This window comes from Fundulus heteroclitus, unplaced genomic scaffold (genome assembly GCF_011125445.2).
Source record: "Fundulus heteroclitus isolate FHET01 unplaced genomic scaffold, MU-UCD_Fhet_4.1 scaffold_101, whole genome shotgun sequence".
Taxonomy (NCBI): Eukaryota; Metazoa; Chordata; class Actinopteri; order Cyprinodontiformes; family Fundulidae; genus Fundulus; species Fundulus heteroclitus.
In genome coordinates this window covers 735,137-750,340 of record NW_023396477.1, presented here as the reverse complement: position 1 = coordinate 750,340, position 15,204 = coordinate 735,137, and the positions used below count along the sequence as shown (strand labels likewise).

Genomic DNA, 15,204 nt, shown 5'->3' with positions numbered 1-15,204 from the left:
ACCAGGCTGCATAGCGGTGATTTTTAAAGAGCGTCTTATTTCTGTGACATTGTAGCGGTCGCGCTGGATGCTGGATGTAGAGGACTGCTGAGTGTGCTCAGAGCTGTTTACAGCTGACTGGCTGGTGCAGGGTTGATCCTGCAGGCCCTACATGTCTGGCAGTTGATGCGTGCTGGAGGTGGGGTTTTGCAAAACTGTATTAGAAGAACCAGACTACCCCCATGCTGCTGCAGGTGGTGATGAGGAGACTGTTCACCTGCAGGATTAGGGTTAAATGGCTGAGAGGAGGATGCGTTTAATTGATGGAGGGCTTCTTCTAGCAACGATGAACGTTCAAAATTCCAACCCTGGCCGGCGTGAACCTGTTGTCTATCCGGTGAACCATTACCTTCATGTAAATTAGCAGCCCCAGACGTATCCTGAACAGGTATATTTTGAAGCTCGTCAACCATTTGCGTGATTTAATTTAAAACATCTGTAACTTGCATCTCAAAGTGTAACGAATAATTTTCCGGGGAGGAGAGTTGAGAGAATGAAACGTTTAATTGTTGGAGGGCTTGTTCTAACTGAGAGGGTGAAGCATTAGGTAGATTCAGAACCCCAGACGTATCATGAACAGGTATATTTTGTAATTCGTTTACAGCTTTCAACATTTCATTTAATGCATTTCTCATTTGCTGGCTACCCATGTTTACAGAGGTCACAATTTTACTTGATTACACTGAGTGGAGTGTTGATGACTGGAACAGCTGTTCGAGCTGGATCTGGCAGGATCTCACAAGTTCTCCAGCCTGCATGCAGTAGAGCTGTGCTCCGTCTCCTGACGACGGAATTTGCTCAATAATCACTGAGGTTTCTGTGATACAAATAAAAAATAGAATATAATTAGATTTTTTAATGTAATCAGGGTTGAATACATTTAATATATCACAAACTAATTCTATGAAAGCTTTGAAATGAAATAATACCCAGAATAATCGTTTTCACTGCACGAGCTTTGATGAATATTCGACCGATGTCTTGTTGCAGCTTCAGGACAGATGAATGGAGGCTGATCAAGCAAGGATGTCTCTGTTCACTTGCTGTACGATGCAATGCAGGCGGCCGGAACAGTTGATCCAGCTGGATCTGGCAGGATCTCACAAGTTCTCCAGCCTGCATGCAGTAGAGCTGTGCTCCGTCTCCTGACGGCGGAATTTGCTCAATAACCTTTGAGGTTTCTGTGATACAAATAAAAAATAGAATATCATTAAGATTTTTTACGTAATCAGGATTGAATACAATTAATATATCACAAACTAACTCTATGAACGCTGTTACGACCTGTCTAGGGTTGGCCAGACCATAACATATTAAAGAGTTGATCCATCCTCTTCCCATCCCAAGCAGCTCACAAATACAAAGTTGTATATGGTTAGAAAGTAATTTATTTACAAAAAGGAAAATAGTTTTAAAGTAACACAAATGGAGCAAACAACTTCAGAGAGAGCTATGTGCCGAAAATAACAAACAAAAGGCAACTGTCTAAAAAAAGAAATAAACCAACTTACCTACTGCAACATAAGTAAACAAATAACAGTCACCTTACCTCCCTAACTAAGAAAACAGGAGAAAACTTAAGTAACAGAAACGGCAGCTCACTCCTACAAGCTCCAGAACAGAGTGCTAAAGGTGTGGCTGATTGGGAAGAGTGGAGGACGGACCCAGGAAGTCCACATCAGCAGTCTTTTATTGTTGTCACTTCCAGGAAGGCACCAATGGGATGTCACGTCGTCACCGTCCTGGAACCAATCAGCAACTGGAACCTGCACACTTAGATTTACATAAAAACTTACAATGCCAATCGTAACACCCCCATTCACAAAAATTAAACACACCTTTGAGTGTTTAATTCACTTTAGTTAAAACTCCTAGACAAAGCATCAGCTAAGACGTTATCCTTCCCCTTTTTATAATTAATCTGCAAGTTAAAGTCTTGCAGCAGCAGAGACCAGCGCATCAGCCGATGGTTGGAGTTTCGCATCTGGGAGATGAACACGAGCGGGTTATGGTCAGTGAATACCTGTACGGGTTGTGCGCTAGAACCAATATACACTTCGAAGTGCTGTAAAGCCAACAACAAAGCCAGAGCTTCCTTCTCAATTGTGCTGTAATGAACCTGATGTTTATAAAATTTTTTCGAGAAGTAGCAGACAGGATGCTCTATGCCTTCCTCATCCTCTTGTAGAAGCACAGCTCCAGCACCACACAAACTTGCATCAACGTCAAGTTTAAAAGGACGCTCAAAACTAGGTGCAGCCAGTACTGGTGCACTGCACAGCAATGCTTTGGCAGATTCAAACGCAACCTGACAAGACGAAGACCAAACAAAAGACTTCAGCGGACTAACGAGTTCAGTCAGTGGACTAACCACATCTGAAAATTTTTTACAAAACCCGCGATAAAAACCACACATTCCCAAAAATCGCCGCAAATCTCTTTTGTTCTGCGGAACAGGGAAATCAATTATTGCTTGCACTTTAGCAGCAATAGGGCGCACCTGTTCTTGACCAACCTGCTTTCCTAAATACGTAATTGTAGCTTTCCCAAACTCACATTTTGACAGGTTCAAGGTAAGTGAAGCATCACAAAAACGACCGAACACCTCTGAAAGAGTGTCTAGGTGTTCTGACCAAGTACCAGAATAAATGACTACATCATCCAAATATGCTTCACAGTTTTTCACTCCAAACAATACCTGTTTCATTAACCGTTGGAACGTAGCAGGTGCGTTACGCAACCCAAAAGGCATAACGGTATATTGAAGGAAATTATCAGGAGTGACAAAAGCGGAAATTTCAGAAGCTCTTGGTGTTAACGGAACTTGCCAGTAACCTTTTAACAGGTCCAACTTTGTGACAAACTTAGCGGAGCCGACACGATCAATACAATCTTCCATTCTAGGAAGTGGAAAAGAATCAGGTTTGGTGACAGCATTAATTTTTCTATAATCTGTACAAAACCTAGCCGTGTTGTCTGGTTTCGGAACTAGAATACAGGGCGAGCTCCACGCACTGTTACTGGGTACGGCTAAACCCTGCTCAACCAGATAAGCTACTTCTTGTTGTATTAAAACACGCTTTGTTGGATTTACCCTATAGGCATGTTGTTTAATTGGCTTCTCAACCTCCACCTCAATATCATGGCACAGCACGGATGTTTGGTGTGGATGGTCTGAGAAAAGCAACAAGTTAGCATCAATCAGGTCAATGATATCTTTTTGGGCAGGCTGTGACAAATGAGATAGGAAAGATTCCAAATTTCCCAACACTTCTGAATTTCGCAAGCGAGCCATAGGCATGCAACCAGTGTTCTCCCTCAAATTATCATCTGCTAAATGATAGGGTGGGGATGAAGAACAAACCAAAGCAGTAGCAACTGAAGAGCTTTTATCTGCAACACCTTCCCTGGAAATGTATTGTTTGAGCATGTTAATATGACAAACTCTTGTTTTTCGTTTTCGATCAGGAGTCTTAATCACATAGTTTGTTTCATTAATTTTTCTGTCCACCTCATAAGGTCCAGAAAATTGAGCACGAAGACTCGAACCACTCAAAGGAAGTAACACCAGAACTTTTTCACCTGGAGTGAAACTTCTTCTTACAGCTTTTTTATCATATCGAGCTTTCATTTTTTTCTGAGCTTTAGCTAAGTTTTCTTGGGCCAACTGACATACATGAAATAGTCGGTCTCTAAAACTACTAACGTAGTCCAACACATTATGTTCAGTTTGAAACGACTCTGACAACCATTTTTCCTTAACAAGTTGGAGTGGACCACGAACAGTGTGTCCAAACACTAAATCTGCCGGACTGAATCCAAGGGATTCCTGAATCGTTTCTCTAACGGCAAATAATAGAAGTGGAAGACCCTCGTCCCAACTTCTACCAGATTCAAGGCAGTACTTGCGCAACATTGTTTTTAAAGTTTGATGAAACCTCTCCAGCTGTTATGGGAGTTTTGGGTGGAATATTAAACAATAGTAACTGAGTTCCCATCTTTACTAAATGACGAGACGGTGGTATAACGTTCCAGCACCTTTATTGAGAAACAGAGCAGAGATTCACATAGATGGAAAGTAATCGCACCCCACGGTTCCGCTGCAGTCTCTGTCTGCCCTGTCTCTGTCTGTGTCGCTTTTCGGGCTTCCCCTAATACTGCACAGTGGCCTTCCCATGAGACGAAACAAAGACAGTCTATCGTAAACAATCAGTATCCCTCAGCAGCTGCAGCATTTGGCCTTGCAATCAGAAAACAGTGGATCTTATACACAGACATCAGGTCTCCAGGCCTCCTCTGTCCGAGTGGTGTGAGGCCATAGTGACTTCAGAATAATAATTCTTATAACATTCCTCTCTTTTTTTTTTGATGATGGCGTCGTCAGCATCAAGACAAAACAAGATGACCCATCACTTGAAAATGTGAACAAAGCACAGAGGAACCATTTCTGTAAACTCGTAAAGTGGGACCCAAAGGGTTCCCGTGTTGGAACCGGGTAGTGCTGGAACTTTTAATACAGATCAACATGAATGCTTCATAGAGCTTTAACACACAAGATCAAAGATTTAGCTTTTGTCCACAATTTAGGATTCATCTAATTAGGTAAGGCCTGTTTTAGGTACCTATGCGCACATTATTTTAAAATTACATTAGACTATGGTAAGCTAAACCCTGTTCATTAACCAAGGTCGAATCCGTCTACTCTGACCCACCCTGAATACCCTCCTACTCCTTTCTCCACTCACCCCTACGATGGACAATAATCCACCACTCCAAACTTATAACACCAGGAGCAAAGGCAGGAGAGGTTCAGTGCGTGCAGGGGAAACGCCAGAAAAAGCTACCCCCCTAGGGGGCAGTAAAAACTGGCAAGCCCCCCTCCCAGGGAAATCTGCTCTCGGCCAATCTGAGCCTGAAAACCCTGTATTGAATCTAAGTGTTATCATTACCAGCTAATATTAAAGGGATCTTTAGAGCCAATCCGATCCTGGTTCTTCCTATATCAAATCAAAAGGTGCATAAACCATAAATCCTTGTGTGTCTGAAGCAAACAGTTTCCATTTTTTACCCCATAAAACCATATTGATCAACATGATGTAATATTAAAGTGTAGATCTCATAACACAAAAAAATCAAACATGTGAGTCAGTGGAACAGAGCAGTTAAACAAACAGCAACACAATATATGAGAAGAGTCCTAAACGTCAAGAACGCAAAGTTAAGAAAGCCTTCAGGCCATTCAGGCACAAGGCAGAAAATAATCTAATCGCGCTTAGGGTCTCTTCAGGCAACTCCTCCCGTTGAAGAATAAGGAAACAGAGTTCTCTGGCTTCTTCATCCCCAGTCCTCTTCTTGGTTCCCCCTCTCAGGCTGAATGATTGAGCTGGATGGTAATAAGCGTTCAGTTCTGGATGGGCACTGAGCATTTTATTTTGCATTTCTCTCTAATAAAACACTTTGTGAAGATGGTCTGCAGACACGAGTCCTTGTTCCCACTAGAGAACAGAAACAAGGTGTAATTAGTGTTCTTATCAAAACCCCTTTCATGTGTCATTTATTAAAACATTCTTCAAGCACTTTCACATTCAAGATATTTCTGTGCACAATTATTTAGCTTTCAGAATTCTGCAATTTTAATTATTAATTAAAATAGTAATCTTTAAGTTCAAGTGTATCTGCAGTAAATTCATAATAATTCTTAACAGAATGCTTTTAATGTGTGTCTTAACTGTTGTTGTCTGACAGTTGAAGTTCTCTGCAACATAATTTCATCAACATATTCGTTTCATGACATTTCCCATTTATTTTGAAAACCCAACTGAGAAAAATAAAGCCTTTCCATGTGAAAGCCTTTTCCCTCTCTCCCTCTTTTTTTTTTTAAAAGAAAGCGAGGTGCTGTTCTGCACCGAAAAGACAAAATATTTATACCATGCTGCTACTGTTCAAGGACGCCAAGGTTCTACAAACAAAGCAATGAGAGAGAACAGGAGCTTTTGAAAACGCTCTAACATTGTAGAACAACTAAAGCTACTTAAGCAAATCAGAATTAGTTCCCAAATTAATCCTAAAATAAAGTAAACCATACATGTGATTAGTTATTTTCTTAAACTGAGGATTAAGGACTTTGATTAAGAAGTTCTTGGGTGAACGCATCTCTGCGTTCCTATTTGTCTAGGCCTCCGCAATCTGATCTATGATCTATGTATTCTGAGTGCCTGGTCAGGAAGGGTTAAGGTTCTCCGAAGCTTTCTGTTTTCAGCAACCCTGAAAACCCAGAACCCTTTACAGTCAGTGTAAGGTGTCAGATGACATGTGGGACCACCTTGTCGTCCCTCTGGTTCCACCAGCTTTGTCAAGTCCACAGCAGCTCGTCCTGGGTGCCATGCCCCAGGGGTCTCCACACCCCCCTGTGTGGAACGCCTCTTATTGTAAGGATCTCACCTTACGTCCCATTCAAAACAGGAGTTCCAATGTGGGGTGTCTTTGCTGCTTTAATGTTCCTCAGAGAAAAACCTTCATTCATTGATACCACCTTCAAGCTGTTACCCTTTTATCATCACAGCCCCCCAACCATCCTGACCAGATCCAAAATGTCCCCATAATCTAATCTAATTAAATTAATCTTACTTCTTTTCTGTATGTAAGAGGATAACCATTAAATTATCCTGATCTAAAAGCCTTCAGGTTAACAATTAGCTAACCTCTGTTTTATGTGTTCTTCCCCTTAGGATGTTTTAACAACCAGTTAAACTATTGAGTTATTTGTTCTAGTCGAGAGATACTAAATCTCCATAAATATTGTAACCATTTTACACTGATGCTTTAATCCTAAATCTACCCATGTTAGTTAGTAGGATGTGTCATTATGCTAATTCTATTGCAACCTTATCCATTTTATCCAGTAACCTTTTGTTACTGTTTTATTGATGCCTGCCGGAGTAGCAGAAATCAGCTTACACTAAGATGTTCATTAAATGAAATGCTATTTAAAAGTTCAGATTACTCTACCTATATAGTGAAAACTAATTCATTCATTTATTTATTAAACTGTTGATATAATACCCACTTAATTTATTAAGTTGCTCCATGATTCCATCAAGGTGCTTCTTTAAAAGTCTTCACCTTTACATAATCTTTATGTGTTTTGTAATGTGTGTTTTGTTTTAATTGTGTACAACAAAATCTGAAGTGAAATGCATGAAGTCGTGTCTGCAGAACTCATCTGTGTTTGTTGTCGAAGGTTGTCCGATGCCTCAGTCATAGTCCTTCATTGTCCATTTCCAGTCCAATGTCTAAATTCAGCAGCCCAACATTCTCCTTCTCATCAAGAGTCCATCCTCCAGTCCTCACGCCTGCAAACAGAATGAATTCTGCCAGCATTTTTTGCCAAAGAAAACGCTCCATAGGTTGAAAAGAAATTACAGCAAAACAGTCACAAACATTTTAACTACAGTGTTCCCTCTAACATGACAAACATAAAAGAAACAAAAGGATAAAAAATAAATCAAACTTTGTCTCTGACAAAATAAAACTCAAAACTGGATCAGGCTGAAGTCAATGACATCACCTTTAGTCCTTGTCCCAAGGATCAGCCCCCAGGCCAGAACACACAGACCCAGCCTCGCCATAAACATTCAGATGTTTAAATCATGGTCAGAGTTGTTTATCATATGTATTGTCCTTCTCAGGTTATACTGTCCCTCTGAGGATCGCCTCAGCTCAGCATAACTAATAACATCAGATGATTTCGTAACTGATGACGCGTGTAACGTGGCCTTCTGATATTTTGACGCTTTTCAAAATTTCTCATTAGTTGCATTCAAATCCCAAGTAAAAAGAAATAAAATAAATGAATAGAAAACCCTTAGAAAAGCAACCATATTTAGTTCCATACAGTTTGTTCAAAGCACAGTTTTCCCTCATCTATTTAAATCAAAAATCTTGTATATCTAAACTTCTTTCAACTGGACTGGTTTGTGATGAATCATTGAATATTACAAGCAATGAGATCTCAGTAATTTTAAATTACTTTAGGGCTAAAAAACAAGTGATAGGATCTCAGCCTAAATTTGTAAAACAGTAAACTTAACAAGCTTATGTAACGCTTATTTCCAATTTCTAACAAAGCTAAAATATTTCCGTTCAAGCCATGTTAATCTCTCCGTGTATCAATTTAATTTGGTCCTGATATTTAATGTTAAAAAACAAACTTTGTTATTTAAATCTCTCTTTTACTGTACCTCTATTGTTAACATAGTCCATGCTTAAAATGTCATTTGAATTACGGAGCTGCAGTTCTCCCAAAACAAATGAACATTCTGAAACCATGAACATTACTTTTACCCCGAATTAATTCACACAGACGAACGTTTAGTTACATAGATACATACATACGTACGGTTACATACAAACGATGACATTCAGACAGACAAACACGTGCAGGCCTGCTTTTTCACCATCTTAAATAGTTCTATGTTTTTCATAATTTTTTAAACGTCAACGCCGAAAGATGTTTTCAACGCGTTAAGTTCCCGCTTAGTTTAAAAGGTGGAGAGCGTGCGCTGGTTACGACCCCCCGAATATTTCGTCCACACGCGGTTTTACGCTTCAGTCCCGCAAGGATACAACTCTGTGTCTCGCAGACACTTGGACGCTTACCCATTTTTGAAAGTTATACGTCGCTATTAGCAGTTTAGACCCATTTTATCCACAACGGAAGTGCCTAATCGGTCCCCACGTAAACGCTTCCCCGGTGCAACGCCTTTTTAGTTTCGTTTCCGTTTCCTTGTTTTTATCCATTTTATTCAATTTTCGCTTTTCTTTTTTCTCTTAATTTTATTTTTATTATTTAGTAGCAGTACTGCAATAAAATAAAATAATAGTAATAATAATAATCCCTATGTGAGAAATCTGCATGTTTAATCAAATCATTTCAAATCATTTATGCATGTCATGCGTCTGGGCCCCTACGTTTTTTCAGCATGAAATCGAACGTCTCACCCTGGGGCTAGGCTTGACCCTGAAAAACCTCTGCCTTTCCCCCATTACACTGACTCTTCTGCATCCAGACTTTTTTATTTTATTTTATTTATTTTATCCTTTTTTTGTGTTTTTTATTATTATTTTTTACGTCCTTAGCACGATCGACCAACTAAATGAAAGGCCTCACATCCGATGGTCGCCTTTTTGGTATAATGGTCGGGGTCCCCACTTATCAAAGCTGCAAACGTCTTCGCAACAGTCAAGGACTTAAGCATCCCTGCCGCTTTCATCCACAACAGAAGTGGACAGCCTCTTGCACAAACCCAAGACAAGAGGACTTTAATGGACCAGCTGCAAACTGCTCAGCCGGTCACCTGTTCTCCAGGTGAAAATCACTCTGCCACTCCTCCCCCCTTGTGGGAAAGTCCGTATTTCAGCTGAAAACGTATTCTAATTAAATTTTGAATTTTAGTTTAATGTTTAAACCTTAGTCACCGTTCGGTATTGCGAACCCTGTTTTATTTGCCTTAAGGATTAAATATAATTCATTATTTCTACCGGCTTTTACTTTTACTACCTTTTAGGTTTACAGTTTTTAATTTTAAAATTTCTTGAGGTATACTTTAAAATGGGGTTTAAAATTTAAAAGCTTGCAAGCATTTTTTGACCAATTGCGTTTGTTTTTAAAAGAGCTGGAAAATAATCCCCTTACCGTCTCATCAAAGAAAGGTTCGGATCTTCGCGCCGACGCCCAGAGACGCTCCGAGACCAGGAGCTCCTCCACATCCCTTGAAAATCCATTCGGGGTACCAGAGGCCGGATAACCTCTCCGGGTTGGCCAAAGCAGCTCCTGTCCCCGGACTCCCTCGCTCGTCGGTCGGAGATCTTGTTCGTTTACGCCAAATTGTTGTGGGAGTTTTGGGTGGAATATTAAACAATAGTAACTGAGTTCCCATCTTTACTAAATGACGAGACGGTGGTATAACGTTCCAGCACCTTTATTGAGAAACAGAGCAGAGATTCACATAGATGGAAAGTAATCGCACCCCACGGTTCCGCTGCAGTCTCTGTCTGCCCTGTCTCTGTCTGTGTCGCTTTTCGGGCTTCCCCTAATACTGCACAGTGGCCTTCCCATGAGACGAAACAAAGACAGTCTATCGTAAACAATCAGTATCCCTCAGCAGCTGCAGCATTTGGCCTTGCAATCAGAAAACAGTGGATCTTATACACAGACATCAGGTCTCCAGGCCTCCTCTGTCCGAGTGGTGTGAGGCCATAGTGACTTCAGAATAATAATTCTTATAACACCAGCGCACCCTGAGACTCTGGATGATAAGGGCTGGAGGTTTGATGTTTAATTTTCATTTCCTTCAAAACCTGAGCAAACACTTTTGACATAAAATTTGTCCCTTGATCTGTCTGAACAACTTTTGGCAGACCAAAAGTTGAGAAGAAAGTTATAAGAGCTTTCACAATGTTCTTTGCCTTTAACGTGCGTAATGGAATAGCTTCCGGAAAACGAGTGGCAGCACACATTATTGTTAAGATGTACTGATAACCTGACTTAGTTTTTGGCAGAGGCCCCACACAATCCAATAAAACTCGCTCAAATGGTTCACCAAGCACTGGAATGGGATGAAGAGGTGCTGGTGAAATCGGTTTATTTGGCTTTCCCACTAACTGGCATGTATGACATGATCTACAATAATTCACCACATCTGACTTTAACTTAGGCCAAAAAAAATTACGCAACACACGATGATAAGTTTTCTTGACACCAAGATGTCCAGCCAAGCTGGCATCATGTGCAAGACTCAGAATCTGATACCTGTAATCTTTTGGCACAACCACCTGATTTATTCTTTGCAGATCACCTGAATCTGGAGACCAAGACCTCATCAACACACCATTTTCAACAAAATAGGTCACCGGGGCTTTAGATTCGCTGTTATCTGCAATAGAAAAACAAGAACTCAGTGATGGATCATTCTGCTGTGCTTTAATCAACATTTCCCTAGTAATGTTCAAACTCAAAGTTTCATCTTTGGGAATAAGTTCAGGAGCGTCACATTTTGACCTTTTTACAGAGTCACTTAAATCAAAGCCATCTTCATCAAGTGTAGCCATGAAAGACCCAGATAAATCTATGACGTCACCCATTTTACGAGCTTGCGCACGTGTAACTGCACATGCAGGAAACACATTCAAAGTGGCAGCTGAGTCAGTCACAGAAGTAAGCGAAACTGGGACATCAACAACTTCTGGTGCCGGAAACACTTGTCCACCAGCTAAGTCGTTACCAAGGATGAAGGAAACTCCTTCAATAGGTAATCGTGGACGCACGGCTACTTTAACACGTCCCGAAACTAATGGTGAACATAAGTGCACCATATGCAAAGGGGCTTTGATTACACTCATTTTTATTCCCCACACAAGAATATCTGAACCACAAGATGATTGGTCAGATAAAGGCAGCACGGATTCTAACAAGAAAGAGTGATGAGCACCTGTATCTCTAAGGATTGTAATTGGAACTTTATCCTTTTCCTCACCCGTCAAAGAAACAAAGCCCTGCGAGATAAATGGCAAAAACTGTGGATCAACATCAACTTTGGGTTTTTGTTGAATGTCACAGCGTACATTCGGCCGGGAAGTTGACTTTATTAATCCCACACCTGCAGGAGTTTTCATGTTTTTAACACCTTTTTTCTTCAAGACTGGGCACGCAGCAATTAAATGTCCAGGTGCGTGGCAATAAAAGCAATCACGATTGTTTGCTTTTGAAGCAACTGATGGCACATTTCGACTCACTGACCTCACGAATGCATTTTGTCGTTCGGATACATTTTCCGAAACTGAATTCTGTGAAGGAAATACACTTTTGTGAGTCAAAATAAATTCATCAGCCAAAAGTGCAGCATTTGCCAATGATAATGCTTTCTGTTCATTTAAATAAGTTACAATCCGTTCAGGTAAACACTTCTTAAACTCTTCCATCAGAATTAGTGATTTCAAGTCGTCAATAGTTTTAACTTTACACGAATAACACCACTTATCAAACAAAACGTTCTTCTCTCGTGCAAACTCAACAAATGTCTGATTAGCAGTTTTACTAAGACTTCTGAATTTCTGCCGATATGCTTCAGGGACAAGTTCATAAGCTTGCAAAACAGTTTTCTTAAGAATATCATAATCTAAACTGTGTTCAATTGACAAGCTTGAACACACTTCTTGGGCTTTTCCAACAAGCTTACACTGCAACAACAGTGACCAGAATTCTTTCGGCCATTTTAAAGCAACTGCTATGCGCTCAAATGCGCCAAAATAAGAGTCAACCTCAGACTCACGAAATGGCGGAACCAATGTGATGTGTTTGCTAATGTCAAAAGGAACAGAAACAGAAGAACCTGTGCTTGGTGGTTGTGGTGAAACTGCAGATGCACCGTTTTGGAGTTCAAGAGCTCTGATTCGAAGACGCATGGCTTCCACTTCCAGCTCTTTGGTATGGTTCTCCACCTCCCTAATATGGAGTGTGAGACGCAGATCCTCAGACGACATACCTTCAAGAGATTTGGTGCTGGGTTCTGAGCTTGCAGCAGGCACATCAGCCAGTGCTGCATCACCAACTGCTCCAAGTGCAGTGTCTTCGACTTCCTTCACTGCAGCTGTTTGCAACACACCTTTTTCCACCAGTTTTTCACACAGTATTCCCTTCAGTTCTGACTTTCGATCACTGGAAGACACCTTAACATCATAATGGTCAGCCAACATAAGCAGATCACTTTTTCTACATTTTTCCAATTTTGTCCAAGAAGGTGAACTAACAAAATCCTCAAGAGAAAATCCCTTCTCCATAAGTGCCCCGTGTGCAAAATAAAACTGCTAATCAGAAGAATGTGCGAACACTTACCAAACACAGAACGAGAGAAGAAACGGACGAGCCCCCAATTTAATATGTTACGACCTGTCTAGGGTTGGCCAGACCATAACATATTAAAGAGTTGATCCATCCTCTTCCCATCCCAAGCAGCTCACAAATACAAAGTTGTATATGGTTAGAAAGTAATTTATTTACAAAAAGGAAAATAGTTTTAAAGTAACACAAATGGAGCAAACAACTTCAGAGAGAGCTATGTGCCGAAAATAACAAACAAAAGGCAACTGTCTAAAAAAAGAAATAAACCAACTTACCTACTGCAACATAAGTAAACAAATAACAGTCACCTTACCTCCCTAACTAAGAAAACAGGAGAAAACTTAAGTAACAGAAACGGCAGCTCACTCCTACAAGCTCCAGAACAGAGTGCTAAAGGTGTGGCTGATTGGGAAGAGTGGAGGACGGACCCAGGAAGTCCACATCAGCAGTCTTTTATTGTTGTCACTTCCAGGAAGGCACCAATGGGATGTCACGTTGTCACCGTCCTGGAACCAATCAGCAACTGGAACCTGCACACTTAGATTTACATAAAAACTTACAATGCCAATCGTAACAACGCTTTGAAATTAAATAATACCCAGAATAATTATTTTCACAGCACAAGCTTTGGTGATTATCCGACGGATGTCTTGTTGCAGCTTCAGGACAGATGAACGCTGATCAAGCTAGGGGTGGCTCGAGTTACTGCAAACATGAGCATACAGAATAAATTAATAAATAAATAAAATATAACTACAGAACAAAAATAACAATGACCAATTGAGAGCTTACAGCTGGGCTGAGGAGCTGCTGCTGGTGGTGGAGTCTGCTCTGGTATGCTTGCCCTGGAAGCTGCTCGCGGAGGGGTGAGATACTCTGCACGGGCAGCAGCTGAAGAAATTTTATTTATAAAGTTAAATATAAATACTGGATAAAATAGTAACAAACTGCTATTCATTTACCTTCCGGCTGAGGGGTTGAGGTGTGGGAAGGAACGTCTGCAACTAACAGAGATTCAGCCGGTGTATTCTGGGTTACTGAAGGAATCATAAACATACAAAGAGATACTTTAAAAACATTCTCTACACGAGGAAAAAAAAAAAAAAAAAAAAAAAAGTTCATTTACCGTCCGGCCGGTTAAATCCGGCTAAGGGTAGCTGAATTCCCGCTGTAAACGCTGCTTCAACGAGAATGTCTCGGTGGTTTGTTACTGTCGGGTAAATAAGCAAATACAGTAAACGAACCGAGATACTTTGGAAATGTACAATCAGGGTTAGATTCAGAGTTAAAATAGTTAACTTACGCGTCGCGTGTAAGTCCTGGACGGTTTGATCCGGTGAATTCACAACGTTTTGAACGGGAGACTCAAGCGGGCTGATCACAATGTATGTAGCTTCAAGTTCTCCGATCCTCTGACGCCCAGAGCCCGAGGCGTTGTGAAACCCTATTTCACGTCTCCTCTGGCGGCGCAGTTGATTTTGACGTTGCGTTCGCTGTGTGTCCGGTTGAGGTTGAATGGCCGCTAATTCTCCGTGGTACACATTAGGATTGACCCGGTTCGAAGAGCTGGGATATTCGTCTATATAATCATGACCGCTAAAATCTAAAATACAGGAAATAAAATGAAAAAATTGTTACATATATAGTGTCAGGGTTAAAATAAAATCAACATAAACTTGAAAGATATCTCACCATAGTCGGTTTGAGTAAATTGTATTCCTTCCAAATCTCGAGGCGTAGGCGCTGAAAAATATTATTTTTAAATATATTGTACTAATGCAGATGGAACAGATATTGCTCTATGTAACGTTGGAAAGCTTGGTAAACTCCAGCGCTCCTCAACGTCTCACCGGTAAAAACCCCTGCGTCATTTCGCTAGCGTCACAGGGAAACCCGGAAAAAGTCTACAGAGAACTGAACTAGCAAGCTTGCAATCTAAGAGCTAAAAAGTAGCTATTGGTTGTAGATAAAAATAAAACATTTAAACGTTTACTCACGGGCGAAAATGCAGTTATACTCCTGGGATTCAGTCACTCCATCGCAATGTATCTCCGCTGTCGCTGCGTATGTTGAAGATCCGTGAGACATGTAGCAATCAGCTATGCGTCGCGTTGAGACTAGATTGAGACTGATAGTTTTTAAAACGTTCTTTAAAGGTAAACCCGTCCGCCTCCTGAGGGGGTGTCGCGTCCAGAATTCAATTCAATTCAATTCAATTTATTTATATAGCGCCAAATCATGAAACATGTCATCTCAAGGCACTTTAC

At 40.7% G+C, this 15,204-nt stretch overlaps 1 protein-coding gene across 1 annotated transcript; it reads right to left on the bottom strand.

Annotated features, from left to right (window-relative positions):
• Positions 1–1,319: 1,319 nt before the first annotated feature.
• LOC118558122 lies at positions 1,320–13,427 on the bottom strand. The gene is made up of 2 exons (XM_036128587.1): positions 10,330–13,427; positions 1,320–3,982 (listed from the first exon to the last, which is right to left on the bottom strand). Exons 1-2 carry the CDS (start codon positions 12,874–12,876, stop codon positions 1,898–1,900), a joined length of 4,632 nt encoding a protein of 1,543 aa, XP_035984480.1. The 5' UTR covers positions 12,877–13,427; the 3' UTR covers positions 1,320–1,897.
• Between the last annotated feature and the right edge of the window lie 1,777 nt (positions 13,428–15,204).

Excerpts from the sequence above, each read along its gene's own strand:
- LOC118558122 (XM_036128587.1), bottom strand. The coding sequence starts at position 12,876 with ATGGAGAAGGGATTTTCTCTTGAGGATTTTGTTAGTTCACCTTCTTGG. Across the intron at positions 3,983-10,329 it reads CAGAGTCTCAGGGTGCGCTG|GAGAGGTTTCATCAAACTTT; the intron begins GTGTTATAAGAA and ends CCATAACAGCTG.